Source organism: Pteropus medius, unplaced genomic scaffold (genome assembly GCF_902729225.1).
Source record: "Pteropus medius unplaced genomic scaffold, Ma_sr-lr_union100, whole genome shotgun sequence".
Lineage (NCBI taxonomy): Eukaryota > Metazoa > Chordata > Mammalia > Chiroptera > Pteropodidae > Pteropus > Pteropus medius.
In genome coordinates, this window is record NW_024340692.1 from 4,900,610 (window position 1) to 4,917,987 (window position 17,378).

Sequence of the window (17,378 nt, forward strand, 5' to 3'; positions counted from 1 at the left end):
TTTCAGGTTCCTTCAGGTTCAAAAGCAAAGCAACAACCCTTAAACCTTGAAGGACAAGAGACATTTTGCAAAGAATAAAGAACTTGGAAGACAAATGTGTCAGATTAGTAAAATAAATACAAACTGCATATTTTCTCTAGTGCAAAAAAAAGAACCCACAAAGACAATTCTTATATAATTGAATGCTATAGTCAACTAAAATTCTTTTCAGATTTTTGCATTCATGGAATATGAGGGTATTATCCATGAATATTTCCAGCAACTACGGTCCATAGAAAAACTAATAGACACAACTCCATGATTATTTTAAAGTACATATTTTGGGTGTATGGCGAATTTGTCAATTCCATTTAAGAATAGTGATTTCTTAACTTTTTGGAGTTATAATAGTATATTTTGTTTGCTTAATTTCATGATACTCGATTCTTTTTAAAATAAAAATTACACATTGAAATGTTCTAAAAATAAATTAGTTTTATTTTGAGATTGGCAGTGGTGGGTGGAATGTAATTTAGTGATCAATATAATCAAAAGCACTTTATGGTATCACAAACTCAAGATTGTGAGATTTTGCTTACCTTAAATTTGTATTTCAGCTTTCTCTTTATAATTCTGCAGAGGTGCTCAGGCACCACCACTCTTTCTTAGCGGATTGCTAAACCAGGTTTATCAAAAACTCTGCAAGAGCAAAAGACGTGAGGTCCGAAGACCTGGGTTCTAGTTCCAGCTCTGTCTCCTACCTACCTTGTGATCTCCCACCGCATTTCTGAACTTTCTTCTATAATTTTCTCTTCTTTAAAGCAGGGAAGAAATCCTTGTCTATCATAACTCCTACATATTTTGTAAGGGGCAAATGTAGAAGCACCGAAAAAGTAAGGGATTACAGCATCATATGATATTTTAGAGTTGTTTGATACTTAGCGATCATTTGGTCAGCTTTCGCTTTACAGAAGAGTGAAAATGAGGCCCAGAAAGGGGAAATGAGACACAAGTATATAGCCGAGTAATGTCATCTGCCCCTAAGAAATATACTACAAATATATGAATACAGTGAATTAGCCAAATTCAGCCTACTCAACACTTTATTGTATTGGCCTCAATTATTAGTCTTAAAAGTTTAGCTTATTAAATTTCCACAAAAAAAATACAAATGCAAAAGTATAAATACATAAAATGAGTATACTCTTTAAATTCATACAGTGGGTCTAATTGGATATGAAATTCCTATATGGGGCAAGGAACTAACTAAGCACTGATAAGCCTGAGAAATATCATTGGCAGAATTAGCCTGCTCCATCACAAGAGTCTACCATCAATATTAATGAGAAAATACTTTTGGTTGTACATTGGACAATTTGTGTGTTACCTAATGACTGGTTTAATGAATAGATGTCCTTCTGAAAGATCTGCCCTTGATTTTTCAATTGAGTCCCAACACGACATATCCTCTAGTAAAGGTGTGTGTTGTTATCATTTCATTCCAGTAGATGGTGACACAAGAATCCATGCTGAAGGCTGCCTTGCCTCTCTTTGCCAGATTCATCGTCAGCAATGGACTGCAGACCAAGCATGGCGTGTTTGAGATCATCCTGGAGACTGTGGACAGAGCCTTACCCGTGGTGACCCGGAACAGGGGGCTGAAACTGGCTGAAGGGGCCATGGGCCTGCTTTCCCCTGACCTCCTTCAGCTGACCGACCCTGACACTCCAGCAGAGAACCTCACCTACCTTTTGGCCCAGCTCCCACAACATGGCCACCTCTACCTGCAGGAAACAGTGCTGCTTCAACACAATTTCACTCAGCAGGATATAGACAGCAAGAATGTGGCTTACAGGCACTCAGGAGGAGACTCTCAGATTGACCACTTTACTTTTGTGGCCACAGATAGGACTAACCAAGGCTTTGTTGTGGATGGGAGAGTGTGGCAAGAACCTGTTTCATTCACCATCCAGGCAAGTATGACAAATATACAGTTTCTTGCCACAGATGTGGAGAAATTGACTTTCAGAACTATTTCCTTATCTCCTTCCTTTTCATTCAAAGATTTACTGTGCATCCAGGCACCAAGCAAGGCACCAGACATACTAACATGAACAAACAGATATGGTCCCTGAATATGAGCTAATGACTGACCTTAAGAGTCATTGGTAGGTAGTACAGAAAGAAACAAAATCCACGGGCTTTGGAGTCAAATACACCTAGGTTGAAATTTTACTTTGCCATTTATTAGCTGCGTGAACTTAAAAGAGCTCTTTAACCCTTCCAATTCTACTTTTCCTTCTTTGAAAAACATGCCTTACAGCATTGTGGTAAGAATTAAGTAGGATTAGGTATCCAAGGCACCTACATATTGCCTGAAACATATTAGATATTTAATGTCTTAAAACTACTGTTATAATACCTAACTATACTTTTATGATACTTATTGGTCCATGTCACCTATTGGCCTGTTAGTGGCTTTCAACTAACCATATGAAAACTTACAAGGCAGCATGAATATTACACATGTAATAATGATGAGTATAATATTTGTAGCAGCTGTAATTTTTTGAGTGTTAACTATAAGTCAGACCCACTTTACATATTTAATTTTCATAAAACTTCTATAAGATACATTTTATTTTTTCCATTTTATAGATGTTCAGAAGTTTAGAAGTTAAATAATTTGATCAAACATACCTAAAAACCTCAAGTCTTTCTGATCCCAATTCAGTGTTCTTTTTGTGGCACTACATTGCCACATTTGTGTTGACTATTATGATGATTCTTGGAGGGCATAATACATTTTTTTTTTTTAGTCAAAATAGATCAAGTATGTTCTGGCTCTCAAAGCCTTGAATCTGCTCTTCACCCTATTCTGTAGTTCACCCTATTCTATATACCTCCACCAACAGCAAAAAAATATATAAATCTGTCTCTTACCTCAGTATACTTTCTGATTATGTAAAATAATAATAATTTTCCTTTGGTCTTTAGTCTCTGTACTAGTCAGTATTCTCTGGAGAAACAGAAGCAATAGGAGATATATATATATATATATATATATATATATATATATATATATATATATATATATATATATATATAGTGAGAGATTTTTTTTTCAGGAATTGGCCCACACAATTATAGGGTCTGACATCCAAAATCTTCAGGGCAGGCCAACAGGATGACAATTCCAACAGGAGTTTGTTTTATAGTCTTGAGTCCAATGGCAGCCTGGAGGCAGAATTTCTTCCCCTTCAAGGGACTTTCATCTTTTCTCTTAAGGCCGTCAACTGATTGGATGAGGCCCACCCACATTCTGGAGAGTGATCTGCTTTATTCAAAGTCTGCTGATTTAAATGTTAAATCACATCTAAAAAGTACCTTCACAGCAGTAGCTAGACTGGTGTTTGACCAAACAACTGGGTATCATAGATCAGCCAAGTTGACACATAAAATTAACTACCTCAGTCTCTATCCACGATGAGATTTGAGTAGAAAGGTGGGGAGTCATGATAATATAGAGTGGGTGTTTGATGAGTTATTGGCACTGGGGAAGTCCAGAATAGATAGTGAAATAATGATGTGCTAGGAGAAGAGAGAAGGTATTGATAGCATTGACACAGTATGTGAGAAGTACTTTGTACTTAGTAAGATTGTGTTTTTATTTCTTATTATGTTTTCATTGTAATTAGTCTCATCTCACTCTTCAGTCTATTAATATGTTTTTCTTGTCTCCTGAATCCCCTCATCTTAAGGAGCGTGGTTATTGTAAGAGACTTACCTCTAGGAATTTGCAGAATTTACTGATAGGAAAATGTTAGATATATGTTCTAAAGGTTCTTTTTCATCTAAAGTACAAGATTTTTACTTGCCAAAAAAATTTATTATATGTAAAAAAACTCAGAAAGAAAGCCTCAAACTTTCTCCCATAATATCCCTAAATGTCCTGGTCTCTCTGAGCAGAGAGGTCAAGAGGTTTAGGAAATGTTACCACTCTCAGCCCCAAGCAGTGCAGGAGAGATGACCCCGTCTATTGCCTTTAAGAGCTTTTTTGGCAAGACAATATGATGTCATCCACTACTGAGTGATGAATATGTACAATTAAGTTTCCCAAGTGTAGGTGTACTATTCTTACCATTCTAACCTTGGGAGCTTTGGGTGGCAAAGCTACTGGACTTAAACACAAAATACAGGAGCATATTACTGATACCAGCAGGCACTAATCTGACATTCATTTTGTATAAATAAGGTCTGTCTTATTTATACAAAATTACTGTAATCTTGCTACAATGATTTCTGTAATCTTCCTTAAAATGGTATGTGGCTGGAGGTGAGGGACAAAGGACCAGCATCACTGCTTTCTCTGGTTTAGGCATGTCCCAGATTTTCAGTAAATCCAACACAAGTTATCTTAAGGATATAGCCTTCTTCTCCTTTTTTTGAAAAAATAAATCATTATGGTATCAAGTCAGTACGCTTTGGGGTCATTTCTTACATGGCTATAGATGCATCTCTCCCCCATGAAAGCCTTCCCTTTTCCTTCATCTTTCCTAATCCCCAGCCACTCTTCAGGGATTCTTATTTCTTTATAAAACCGTCTCTGATTATTCCAGGTCAAGGATTTTTTCTGTTCTTGTACAGAACCTACCAATACAGGACTCCTTAAAACAGTACTTATATGCCTTGTTTTATATTTTTAAATTCCATTATTTGTGTTACTGTATTTTACTATATGACCTTTTATGAACATAGCCTTCTTTAAAAAAAAGTCTTACACTCCAATATTTTTAAATGCTTCTAATATATTGAGACATAAGACCTGCTTTTGAAGAATCTAGAATTTTAATAAGACAAGGATACATTTTAGCACAAGTATGACCAAAGGCAAACAGGGGACCATATAATAATATTAAAAAAAAAATTATCAAAAGTATTTATTCCTCTTGTAACACTTTTGTTTATCAACTTTGAGAATTTCTTACATGGCTTGAAGTATTTTTATTTTTCCTCTTCTGATATTACCCATCTCTCCTCCTGGCTGCAATATCTATAGGAGATAAGAACTTCTCCCCTCCAAAGGCCACGAAAACTATATGACTTCCCATCCCCCACCTGACTTTACAGCTCTGAGGTTGCTGTTTATACTTTTGGGGAGAGGAGAATGACTATAACTTTTGAAAATATTGCTTTTTCAACATAAAATAATGTTATTGTAAAGAATTCATAAACTACAGTTAAAGACAAGAAAAAACTATCCTTTACAATCATATCAGTCAAAGACAACTATCATTGGTGGCTTCTTTCCATTTTTTTATTCTGTGCAATAACAAGATAATAATATATGTACTATTATGCATACTGCCTGTTTCTACTCTTCATTATATTGTGAAAATGTCCTCATGTCATTAAATCTTCCTTGAAAACATAATTTTTAAAGGCTGCATAGCATTCAGTCTTAGGTAGAGATGGTTTATAAATCCCATGTTGGACTTTTATGTTTTATGGAACTTTTGTTAATTGCTGTTATAAATTATATTTTAGCGAACATCCATATATACACATTTTTGTATACACGTCTAATTGTTTCTGCAGATATACCGAGAAAAGTGAAAGTTTTGGATCAAAGTATATGCACATTTCAGGATACATATATGACAAATTTCTCTTTAGAATATTTTTGCAAATTTGCACTCCCATCAGCAAAATATAAAAATATCTGTTTCTCCAAACATTAACCAACATGATTAATGATTATTTTTTCTTTGAAGTATAGTTGACATACAATATCATGTTAGTTTCAGATTTTACAACATAGTGATTTGACATTTATATACTTTACGAAGTGATCACCATAATAAGTCTAGTAGCCATTTGTCACCGTACAAAGTTATTAGTATAATATTGACCATATTGCCTATGCTGTATATTACATCCTTGTGACTATTTTATAACTGGAGGTTTGTTCCTCTCAATTCCCTTCACCTTTTTTGTCCATCACCCATTGCCCTCTCCTTTAGCAACCATCAGTCTGTTCTCTGTATCTATGAGTCTGTTTCTCTTTCATTTGTCTATTTGTATTGTTTTTTTTTTGATTTCACATGTGAGTGAAATCATATGGTATGTGTCTTTCTCTTTCTGAATTACTTTTATCATAACAACCTCTAAGTCCATCCATGTTGTCACAAGTGACAGTATTTTTATACCTGAATAATATTTCATATATACCACATCTTCTTTATTAATTCTTCTATCAGCAGACAACCAGGTTGCTTCCATATCTTGGTTATTGTAAACAATGCAGTAATGAACATGAGGGTACCTACCTATACCTTTTCAAATTAGTGTTTTCATTTTCTTTGGTTAAATACCCAGAAGTGGAATTACTGGGTTATATGGTAGTTCTACTTTTAATTTTTGAGGAATCTCCATACAGTTTTCCACAGTGGCTGTACCAATTTACAATCACGTCAACAGTGCATTTCCTCAACAACTTCGTCAACACTTGTCATCTTTTTTGTAATAGCTATTCTGACAGGTATGAGGGGCTAGATAGCTCATTGTGTTTTTGATTTGCCTTTCCCTGATGACTACTGATGCGGCGCATCGCTTCATGAGTCTGTTGGCCATCTCTATGTCTTCTTTGGAGAGATGTCTATCTAGGTCTTCTGGCCATTTTTTAATCAGATTGTTCTTTTAGATGTTGAGTTGTGTAAATACTTTATATATTTTGGATATTAATCCCTTATTAGATATGTCATTTGTGAATATCTTCCTCCATTAAGTAGGTTGCCTTTTTATTTTGTTGATGGTTTCCTTCACTGTGCAAAAGCTTTTTAGTTTGATATAGTCCCATTTGTTTATTTTTACTTTTGATGCCCTTGCCTGAGGAGACATATCTAAAAAATTTGCTTAGACTGTTGTCAAAGATTTTATTGCCTTTATTTTCTTCTAGTTTTATGGTTTCAAGTCTCACATTTAAGTCTTTCATCTCTTTTGAGTTTCTCTTTTGTATAGTGTAAGTAACTGGTTCGGTTTCTTTTTCACTTTTCTTTTCTTTTCTGTTTTCTTTCTTTTTTCATGTAGCCATCCAATTTTCTTAACACTATTTATTGAAGAGACTGTCTTTTCCTGATTATATAGTCTTGCTTCTTTAGTTGTAGATTATTTGACCATATAATCATAGGTTTATTTCTGGACTTTCTATTTTGTTCCATTGATATATGTGTCTGCTTTCTGTGCCAGTATTATACTATTTTGATTACTGTAGCTTTGTGTAAAGTTTGAAGTAAGGAAGCATATTACCTCCAAGTTTGTTGTTCTTTCTCAAGATTGCTGTGGCTATTTGGAGCCTTTTGTGATTCCATATAAATTTTAGGATTATTCTAGTTCTGTGAAAAATGTCATCGTTATCTTGATAGGGATTACATTTAATCTGCAGATTGCTTTGGGTAGTGTAGACTTTTTAATGATATTAATTCTTCCACTCCATGAGAATGGTATAGCCTTCCATTTATTTGTGTCATCTTCAACTTCTTATGATTATTTTTGTTAATTAAAAATGACCTTGCCAACTTGAGAAGAAAAAATATTTGATCGTTACAAAATTCCATATGGAGAAATGGTAACTTTTCCCAACCCCAAGACAAATGTACATGTTTGTATATATGCTCCCATAATTTTACCTGTGTATAAACATATATGTATTAGTTTTGAACAAAAATGATATTATAGTCATCTTGTATTCTGCAATTTGCAGTTTTATTGTTCTCACTACATCATGGAAATTATTCATCATCAGTTCATCCCATCTCTTCCTTTTTATATCATCACATACAAGAAAAATTTACAGACTTATCATTGACACTTATTCCTTCTCTTTAGTGAACTAAGATTAGCAGTAATTTTTGGATAAATTAAGTTAAGAATTGAAGAATGAAGGTAGTGTTCTTACACGTGTTTTCTAGCATTATTGGTGAATTGTGCTGATCCATCAAAACTCCTCCATCCCTAACTACAAGTTATTCGCAAGATGGACTTAGCTCCATACCGTAACTGAATGAAGCCCTTTGTAGTGCTTGAACCTATACACCCCTTCCACTCATGAGTAATCGTCCATCCACTGTCTTCACAAATTGAGTCCACCTGTTCAGTTACCTGGTTCTCATCCTCAATGAAACAAATTCACAAATGCCTATAGTCACTTCTCACTTTTTTCTTACTAAGATATTTCTATTTTTATTGAACGTTTTTGCCATTTAAACAAAGACATGCCAAAAAAATGTTCGTTGCATTTGTAAACCTTATAACTTTGTTTCTGTACATCACCAAGTACTGGGAAAATGGGGATATCCTTCTGTGGATCTAACATTGTTTGCGATACAATTCTTGGGTCAATTTTAATGTATTCATTCAGCAGATATTCCCTGAGCTCCTGTTATGGTTCAGGCACTGTGCCAGTTGCAGGGAATAGATTGGGGGAATCAGACATAGTGTCTGCCCTCAGGGAGCTTATTTCCTAATGGGGGAGACAGACAAATAAATAAAGCTGTGTTAAGATTTACAATAGAAAGTTTACCTCTGTTCTCGGCACTATGGTATTTGCTGAGGATATTGTGAACAAGACAATCTTTAGCAGAAATTAACAAATGAGGAGGATAAGAAATCTGAAATTTAGGAGTGTTTGTCATTGTTAATCATTAAGTCTCCAGAGGGATGTATAACATTGTATGTAATTATTGACAACTCAGGTGGACCAGTTGGACAAAACAGCCCCCCACATCGTACATGTGCATTCCCCTTCTCACATAGCACTTCTAAAAAATGGCTGTTATGGAATTTACATCACTTCCCGTGTGTTGAAGGCATCGGACCCTGACACCGATGATGATCAGATCATCTTTAAGATTTTACGAGGCCCCCAACATGGACATCTGGAGAACACAACAACAGGTACTGCCTTCCTTAATCCTTGTAATTGCTCATTTTAAAATACCCAGTGGCTGGCAATGCTAGAGAGTAATTTAATTAAGTGCAGGCCCATTTGGTAAACATTCCCCAGGGCTTACTGATACATGCAGTTTATAAATCAATACCAGCATTAAAGAGGGTTTGAAGCTGTGCTTTCCTAAATTCATCTTGAGTGGGAGAACCACATATTGATGTATTATTTTATTGTATGACGTCTGTTGTTTACAACTTTTTTTTCCAACAGCCAGATTATAATATATTCAGAGGAATATTTAATGTCAGGACCAAATTCATATTTGCGACTAATTTTTTCTATCATAAATTCTAAATTATGTCAGTCATTTAAAAAAATTCTGGGTTTTTTTGGTAGAATGATTTCTCTGGATTGTATATTATTTCTGCTTTATAAAGACAATGTTCAAAATGTATCACTAAAAAAGATGCCACAGAATTATAGAATTTATTACTGTATCTTTCTACTTTCCCTCTAATATTACATTTTCTTTAAGACACAATATTTCTGAGACAAAATAAATTTTAAAGACTAATTTAAGTTCATTGCATATGAGTTTTAAGATAGTTGTAATAATGTTAATTTCCTTTAAAAATATACATTGGCTATTTTTAAAGCTGAGTTTAAAATAAAATAGCCATACAATTTTATCAACTCTTTTAATTTTTTGTTTAATTTCTCATTAAATTCATTTATTTCTTTTTTGTAGGGGAATTTATCCATGAGAAATTTAACCAAAAGGACTTAAACAGTAAGACCATTCTTTACATCATAAACTCATCTTTGGAATTTAATTCAGATATCATGGAATTTCAAATCATGGACCCTACAGGGAATTCAGCTGCTCCTCAAATGTAAATTATTTTGCTTATTCCATAATCCTGCATATAATGTCCAGAATGTATCTGATTAGGAAAGTGAAGTGTTTTTTTTTTCAAACAGAATCTAAGAGGATAAATTGACGATTTCACAAGCTCATGGAATTTATTTCGGAGAGGGATTTGTCTTTCTATTACTGCTTGATAGTGGGAAAGCCAGTAGCTTTACAGAGTATGAAAACATTAAAAAGTTAAGTTGTATAGTGCTAGGGCATTCAATTTTTGCATGTAAATGCATATACCTTCACACACAGAAAGGTTTCTGTCTTGACAGTTCACTGGCACCTAGGACTGAGCTTGCAGGCTTGTGTACAAATCATGCAGCAAGGGGTCACTCTAGGACTGTGTTAGTAACCATAGTTTCATAAAATATCTAGAGTGGGAAGAATGAGGTAGTCAGGAACAGTTAGCAAAACAGCTCTTTCCTTCAAAAAGAAAGAAAGAAAGAAAAAGAAACAAACAAATGATTACTTAAGACTGCCTTTAGAAGTTAATAAACCTATCATAGATAAGATTAAGATGGTGTAAAGAGGAAAATGGTCTTGGAGGTATTTAGTGACAGAAGTATATACGATCCTCAGAATGACAAGAATAACAAATCCTCAAAATTAACTAGATTTACAGATTGTAATAATCTCAGTCATGGGTTCCTATTGTAGACTTTTCTTGACTGTAGGTAGACCTTGAGTAATTTATCAGCTATCCGATAAGTATAGAAAGGTTATTCATAGTCTAGTTCTTGTGCTGTGTTTTTCCTTTCTTTTTAAATCTTCCAAGCCACTTCCAAGAAAAGTTGTTCATCCTAGTTTTAGTGTTCACCATATCCTAGTCAGACTACACATTGTAAGTGAGTACAGCACCTTTATGGAAAACAAATTTTCCTCTGCTCTCTTCGTTCTTGCTTTTTATTTTTGATCCTGGATTGTAGTTCCAGATTTCACCAGCAGAGGTCTCTGTAGTCATTGTTAGGAAAAACTGGCATCCTCAAAACTAACAAACAAAACCACCCCCTACCCAGTTTCCCAGGGTTCCACACCTACATTGCCTTGATAAAGTGTAGTACCTGGCCCAGATTTATTAACTCGAAAGATTTTTATTGACTGGCTACTATATGCCAGGTGCACAGTACTACAAGCTGGTAAATAGACATGAACAAGGAAAACCTTACTTCTGACATGTAAATATAATCCTGAGATTATAAAATTAAAACAGATGACCACCACCCATTAAACAGCTCTTGCTTAAGAGAAATTGTTCCTCCGGATTATACATATATTTACATAAAATATATGAAGTACTTGCAATTTCAGACGAACATCTTCCAATTCTCAAGAATATGTAAAAAGAAAAAAAGTTCTGCTCCAAAACATTACTAAATTAACTTCCCTTGTTTTTTAATATTTCAACTAAAAACATATGAGTAGTGACCAAGCTTGCTACTGATCTAATGCTAATAGCTGATCCTCCACATGTAAACACAGCATAGCTGATAGACAATTTTTTTTCCGGCAATGGTGCTAGATTGATATTATTTCACTTACATGCCCTTCTTATTTCTTGCAATTACCAAGGACATTGCTTTTGAAGATGATTTACAGTTTTAAATAATCCTCAGATTCGTAAGAGATTCACAGAAGAATTTATATCCTTAATTGAGGCTATTTTAAATAGGCTTCTTCTTGTGTTAGATATCAATTTTAGGCACTTATGCTGAAGACGTTTCTAATTCAGCTTGAAATGATTGGAACCAATGGGATGAAATGATGTACAATACACCTATTAGGTATTAATCCAAAAATAATTTGGATTTGATTCTGAGATATTAAGTTGTTTTCTTTAAAGTAGATAGGGGAAGATAGAAATTAGTCAGCATTTACGTCCATGATTTTTGATTGGTATAGTTGCCTCATTTATTAGATGTACATTTTTCCATTAAGATACAATGTTATAAATAGCAGGTTTTTTTTCTCCAAGACAGCCAGCAAGAGCCTAGTTACACATATAATATAATTGTTTTCTGCTCTTTTTATGGCTCTTCATTTAATCATCACAGCCATCTATGAGTTACATACCATCATCATACAGAATTTACAGGTGAGGAAACCGAAAAATGGGGATAGGAAATGATTTTTCCAAGCTTATGCAGCTCATTCGCAAAGGAGCTAGGCTTCAGGCCCAGGAAGGGTGGCTCCAGAGTACCTGGTTTTCTTCATACACTGCAGAACTTCTTGCCCACCCTTACCCAAGCATGCTGACTGGCTAGAGGGAATGGAGCTGTGGACTTATCTGCCTCTCTCTCTCTCCAGTCATTGGCCCCCATGGCAGCAAGAAAGGACAAATACTTAATTTTCAAGAACTTTAAGTTTTACTTGGTTTTTAATGTAAATTATAGATGTTAACATTAGCGTACGTGCCATGTCTAACACACTGGAAATTACAGTATAGATAATAAACAATAAACCATTGGATTTAGAGCCAAAGAACAGAGTTTGATCTTTGGCAATGCCATTGACCTAGGTGATTGTTCAAGCCTTAGTTATCCCATCTGTCAAATGGGGCAATACCAAAATTTGTTTAGAGAAGCAAATGAGGTAAAAGCACCTTGTATATTTGAAGTCCTTAACAAATGTAACTTGTGCTAGTGTTCACTACTGTTGTTCATTCATGTGGGTGCAAAGGTTGACTATATGAAGAAGTATTTCAGAGACACTGGGTGGCTCGCTAAAGCCCATCTCTAATTAGAAAGTGATTCTGGGATGGTTTGCAGAATAAACAATCAGTATGCTTACAAGTCAGTGAGCTAAATGCTGTGCAACTTTGTGTTCTTTGGCTTAGGCAGGATTAATAGTTTAACATTCTGCATATTTGAAGGGGTGAAAACCTTCTGTAATAAAGCTAAAGGGACTGGTGAGTGAAATCTGGAGCAGAAAGGGCACTCTTTTAAGAAAATGAGAAAGATCTATGTTCAGTGGGAATGTTCCAGAATCTTGACTGCTAGTAATTTTTTGCTCTTGTGGTGTTTTTGTGGAATAACAGTCTTGAAGAGTCAATAGATGTTCCATTAAAAAAGGTGTTAGGGAATCTGATTTAGCCTAGACTAATCGAGTTATTACTAGCTAGCTAGCTTGCATACTGTTTAACTGAATTACATCCTAGAATTATGGAGATGCTTGTATAGACTGCAGATCTCTGAGAGAGGCATATCGTATGCAGCATATCTCAACTTGATTTGACCATAGAACCACTTCTCCCTCCCTTCTCTCCCCCATTCCCCACAATAGCTCATGGAACAAGTTTTTCATAGAATACATTTGGGAGACATTTTATTGTGAACAGAGATTATTTTATAACACAGAAATCCATGGAATTTGCATAAATATTTAGACTTGGCTAAGTGCCTAAATTTCAGGTACTGTGCTAGGTGCTTTCACATATGTTGCCTAATTTAATTTGCAAAGCAAAATCCTCTGAGGGTGATAAGAAAATCAGGCTTAAAGCATTTAAGTGATTGGCTTGCAGTCCCATAAATGGATAAGTGCTGAGCCAAAAGTGAACCCTACTACCCTGACCTCAGAATACATACTCATCCTATTCATCTTAGCAGCTCATGCCTTGGCATGACTCTCTAACAAGCTCATGCCTGTTCTCAAAGTCCAGCTCAAATCTCAAGATGGTCTGCAGAATTCTCAAAGCAAACTACACAGGATCCACGTCGTTCATCAAAAACACCTTTGCAGACCACAGAATGTAGCCAATTTCTGGCCATAGCAGTTTCCTAATGTCTTCTACACTGACCTCTTTCTAGGGTCCACTGACAAAAAATGAACTTCAAAAGAAAAGCTGACTCTCGCCGAAGTTTTCATAACTCAAAGGCTGCTTCTCCAGCTGCTGCATGATTTCAAGCACTCTGACTCTTCTCCTCCCCGTGGCTGTTCTATTATTTATTCTTGGTCTTCAAGGAGAAGGGACAAAAGAAATGAAAAAGAAGAGGAATTTCTAATAGGCAAACTTTGCAATAGTTTGGCAGCTTTTATGAAACACCTTATAGGGGAAGAGGTTGAAACTATTGGCTAGGTAAAGCTTTCATATTACCTGCAAGGCAGAAGTTAAAGTATTTGTTTCCGGACTCAATCTAGGAAAACACAGAGGAAGGGAGGGGAAATCACACTTATTAAGCATCCACTGTGTACAGGTGCTTTATATAAATTAATGAATTTTAATTTTCATCATTTGACATGAGTGTAATTCTCCTCTTTGTAAAGATAATGAAAACCGAGGCCCAGAGAGAGCGAGTAGCTGGCCATAATCACATACTAATAAGTGGTTGCAAGATGTGTCTGACTCCAAAGCACTTGTTTAGGTACTCACTATGCTGCCTCCTGGCTAAACACTGTTTCCCCATTATCATGAGAGAAAGACAGAAATGAAAACACAGGTGTTCATAGCATTAGATTATGGAGCTTAATAACATCCTCTCTGAATTGATAAGTCTTAGATTGACTACTTGGAAAAAATTTTTTTTAAGATCTCAATTTTCTTAAGTCATGTGCTACTTGATTATAAATGAAAATCTAGTTATAAGAATAATTTAATCACAATTTTAGCTTCTATAAAATCTTTCACTGAGAAGCTCAAAATACTTAATGAGTATTCATTAAGGTTCATTTAACCCCTTTGAAGCACAGACCCATCATTATTATGCTTTGGGAAGTGAGGAAACTGAGGCATCCAGGGACCAAGTACCTTTTCCACACACTCTTGTTAACCTAGATTGATGTCCCAGATCCCAAACTGGAGTTTTAATCCAAGTGTTTCTTTCAATTCATTGGTATAAAGGAATCAAGTATCCACAGGATAAAATATCGGATTATATATTTTTGACTCTACATCAACACTATTGACATTTTGGGCCAGATAACTCTCTGTCATGGAGTGGGGGTAGGGATTGGGTTGGGTGTCATGTGCATTGCAGGATGTTTAGCGGCATCCCAGGCCTCTACCCTCTAAATGCTGGTATCACCATCCTCCTAGTGTGACAACCCAAGCTGTCTCTAGGCATTGCCAAAAGTTGAGAACCATGCCCACTCCTTAGATAATAGAATACGTCTGTTAAGAAATTGTGATATACGATAGAATGCTCTTTTATCAATGCCATCTTTCTCTCTACTCTAATAAAGTCCAATAACAGCTAAAGAACCCAGAGTAAGTCAGGGCTAGAAAGAACAGGTGAGGATCACCTAGCTAAGCAGTTTTTCAAATTGTGCAAAATAGGATGTTATTAGGGCTGAGGAGAAAAAAAGTTTTGGTGGTCAATTTAGCTTGGGAATGGTGGGCTAGACAAGATTCATTTTACAAAATGAGCCCTTACTAGGTCCTAGTCACTCTACGAGGGACTTGGGACTATATCAGTGAACCGAAGACACCTGTTCACTTAGAACATACATAATATCTTAACTAAATCAAGTAGTATGTTATGCATAATACATACTTGGGAAAATGAAAAAGATGGTCAGGATAAAGGGGCATCACAGATGCTGGACTCTGGGAATGGATTGCAATTTTAAACTGGGTGTTTAAGCAACTTTTCTCATGCCTGACTTGAGTTCTAAGTGGCAGAAGGACCAGAAGCCTCAGGACTTCTAATCCAATTTAATTTCCACTCTTTTATCCTTTGTCTTCCATTCACGGCAGTGCTTTTGGGGCGCCAAAATTCAGTTTCCACATTAAATCAAATTTTCTAATGTGATGAGTGCCTCAAAATCACTTAGCGAAGTGGTTCTCAACTGGGATGACTTTTCCCCAAAGGGACATTCGGAAATATCTGGAAACAGTTTTTTTCTTTTTTTCTAAATATGTTTTAAAATTTTATTATTTTATTGGTTTCAAGCATACAGTACATTGGTTAGATATTTATATAGTTTGTAAAGCAATCCCTCTAATTGCTCTTTTTCTCCCCTGGATTGTGACTGAGGGCAGTGGTGTAACTGCATGTAGTGGGTAGAAGCCAGGGATGCTGCTAAATGTTTTACAATGCACAAGACAGCTCCTCACAACAAAGAATTATCTGGTCCCAAATGTCAACAGTGTCACAGTTGGGAAACCTTGACCAAGGCAATAGAGGAGTTCTCACCTCTTGCTAAATGACTCAAAATGATTGCCATATGGGTTTTGCATAAAGTGTATCCAGAAACCTCATTTCTGGCCTTAGAATGAGCTCTACTCAACAGTAATAGGAGAAGGGAGGGGTCGTTAAAATGTGAAGTTTTGAACCAACCCTTATCTACATGACACCTACAAGTCCAGAGCTTTCCAAATTTCTTTCAAGGGCTCCTGCATCTAGTTATCTACCTGATGTCAAGTATACAGCAGTGTGGCTTCTCACAGGAAGAATTCCCAAGTGATTAACGACACCTCTTACTTTTCTTCCAGGTGTTTGTGTAGAGTTTAAATAACCATAGTCTCAGTGTAGAAAGATCTTCTCAAATATTGTACTGCAAAAAACAAAAATACATTCAAAACATGTGTCGCACATATCCCATAGGTATGCAAGTGCTTTGCAATTTAAACATTTTTCTGGAAAATATATAGCCTGGCTTAAATTTTATGGCTTTTCAATAGACCTTTTTATTTATAGTGAGTAGTTTTAAGAAAATAAAACAGAATATTGTGTAATAACAACCTTAACCTCTAAGCATTATGCAGCATTCTAATGGTGCGTCAGGGAAATGTACACACATTCCCAAACACCAGGACTCTTTATGCTTTGAAACTGAGCAGTACTCTGCATGGTCCCTTTATGAATCTAGATCAAACTGCATTTAGCTTTATGCCTTGAGGTCACCTGGATCTGCAGAGAGACATTGATGAATTTTTGCTTGTCATGGTTAGTATTAGCAATGGATGGATTCTCAGGAGATTAGACACTAAAACTCTTTCTCATTTAGCTAGATCTTTTAGGAATTCTTTGCAACATGTTATTTAGAATAACAACAATAAATGTGTTTTTCTATTGGCATTTATAATGTCCTTGTTGCCTGTTATCTAGTGATTCTTTAATCACAGTCATTTATTTCTTTGTTTCTTGATCTCTTTCATGCCAGATTTGAATTCTGTTGCATTAAATACCTATGAGAGTCCCAATATTATTTAATGTAAGGGTCTTGTTTTTATGCCAAAATGTGATGAAGCCCAGCATGCCAGTAGCACTAAACTTTGTATTTTTGATTGAATAAACATGTTCATAGAGATTCACGAACCTCTGCAATAGTTCTGTGCTCCCACATTACCTTGTAGAAGACAGTGCTATGGAGTTTATTTTGCTAGTGAACTTAGTCTATAGAATGCGACTGTGACATATGATTGGTGCAAGTATATAAAGTGGTTATGAAAAGATAAACTTACTTGCTATTATGAATGGTCCCTGGAAAAGCCAGGAGAGTCCTGTGAACCCTATTCTCCTCGCAGTGGCACAGAATTTCTAGTTCTGCAAGAAAAATAAAGTTGTAAAAATAAATTTACTAACTCTAGAGGAAAGA

The 17,378-nt window shown here is 35.5% G+C and overlaps 1 protein-coding gene across 7 annotated transcripts in view; it reads left to right on the forward strand.

The window, feature by feature from the left end:
- FREM1 (FRAS1 related extracellular matrix 1) overlaps window positions 1–17,378 on the forward strand; it is a 138,289-nt gene that overhangs the window by 96,062 nt on the left and 24,849 nt on the right. For 3 of the 7 annotated variants that reach the window (XM_039875149.1, XM_039875056.1, XM_039875193.1), the window contains 3 exons: window positions 1,538–1,952; window positions 8,733–8,934; window positions 9,675–9,819. In XM_039875149.1, the coding sequence (XP_039731083.1) occupies window positions 1,538–1,952; window positions 8,733–8,934; window positions 9,675–9,819 (762 nt within the window). Of the gene's footprint in view, window positions 1–1,484; window positions 1,953–8,732; window positions 8,935–9,674; window positions 9,820–17,378 lie in introns of those variants that run through there. The other 4 variants (XM_039875469.1, XM_039875386.1, XM_039875283.1 and 1 more) reach the window with 4 other exon arrangements.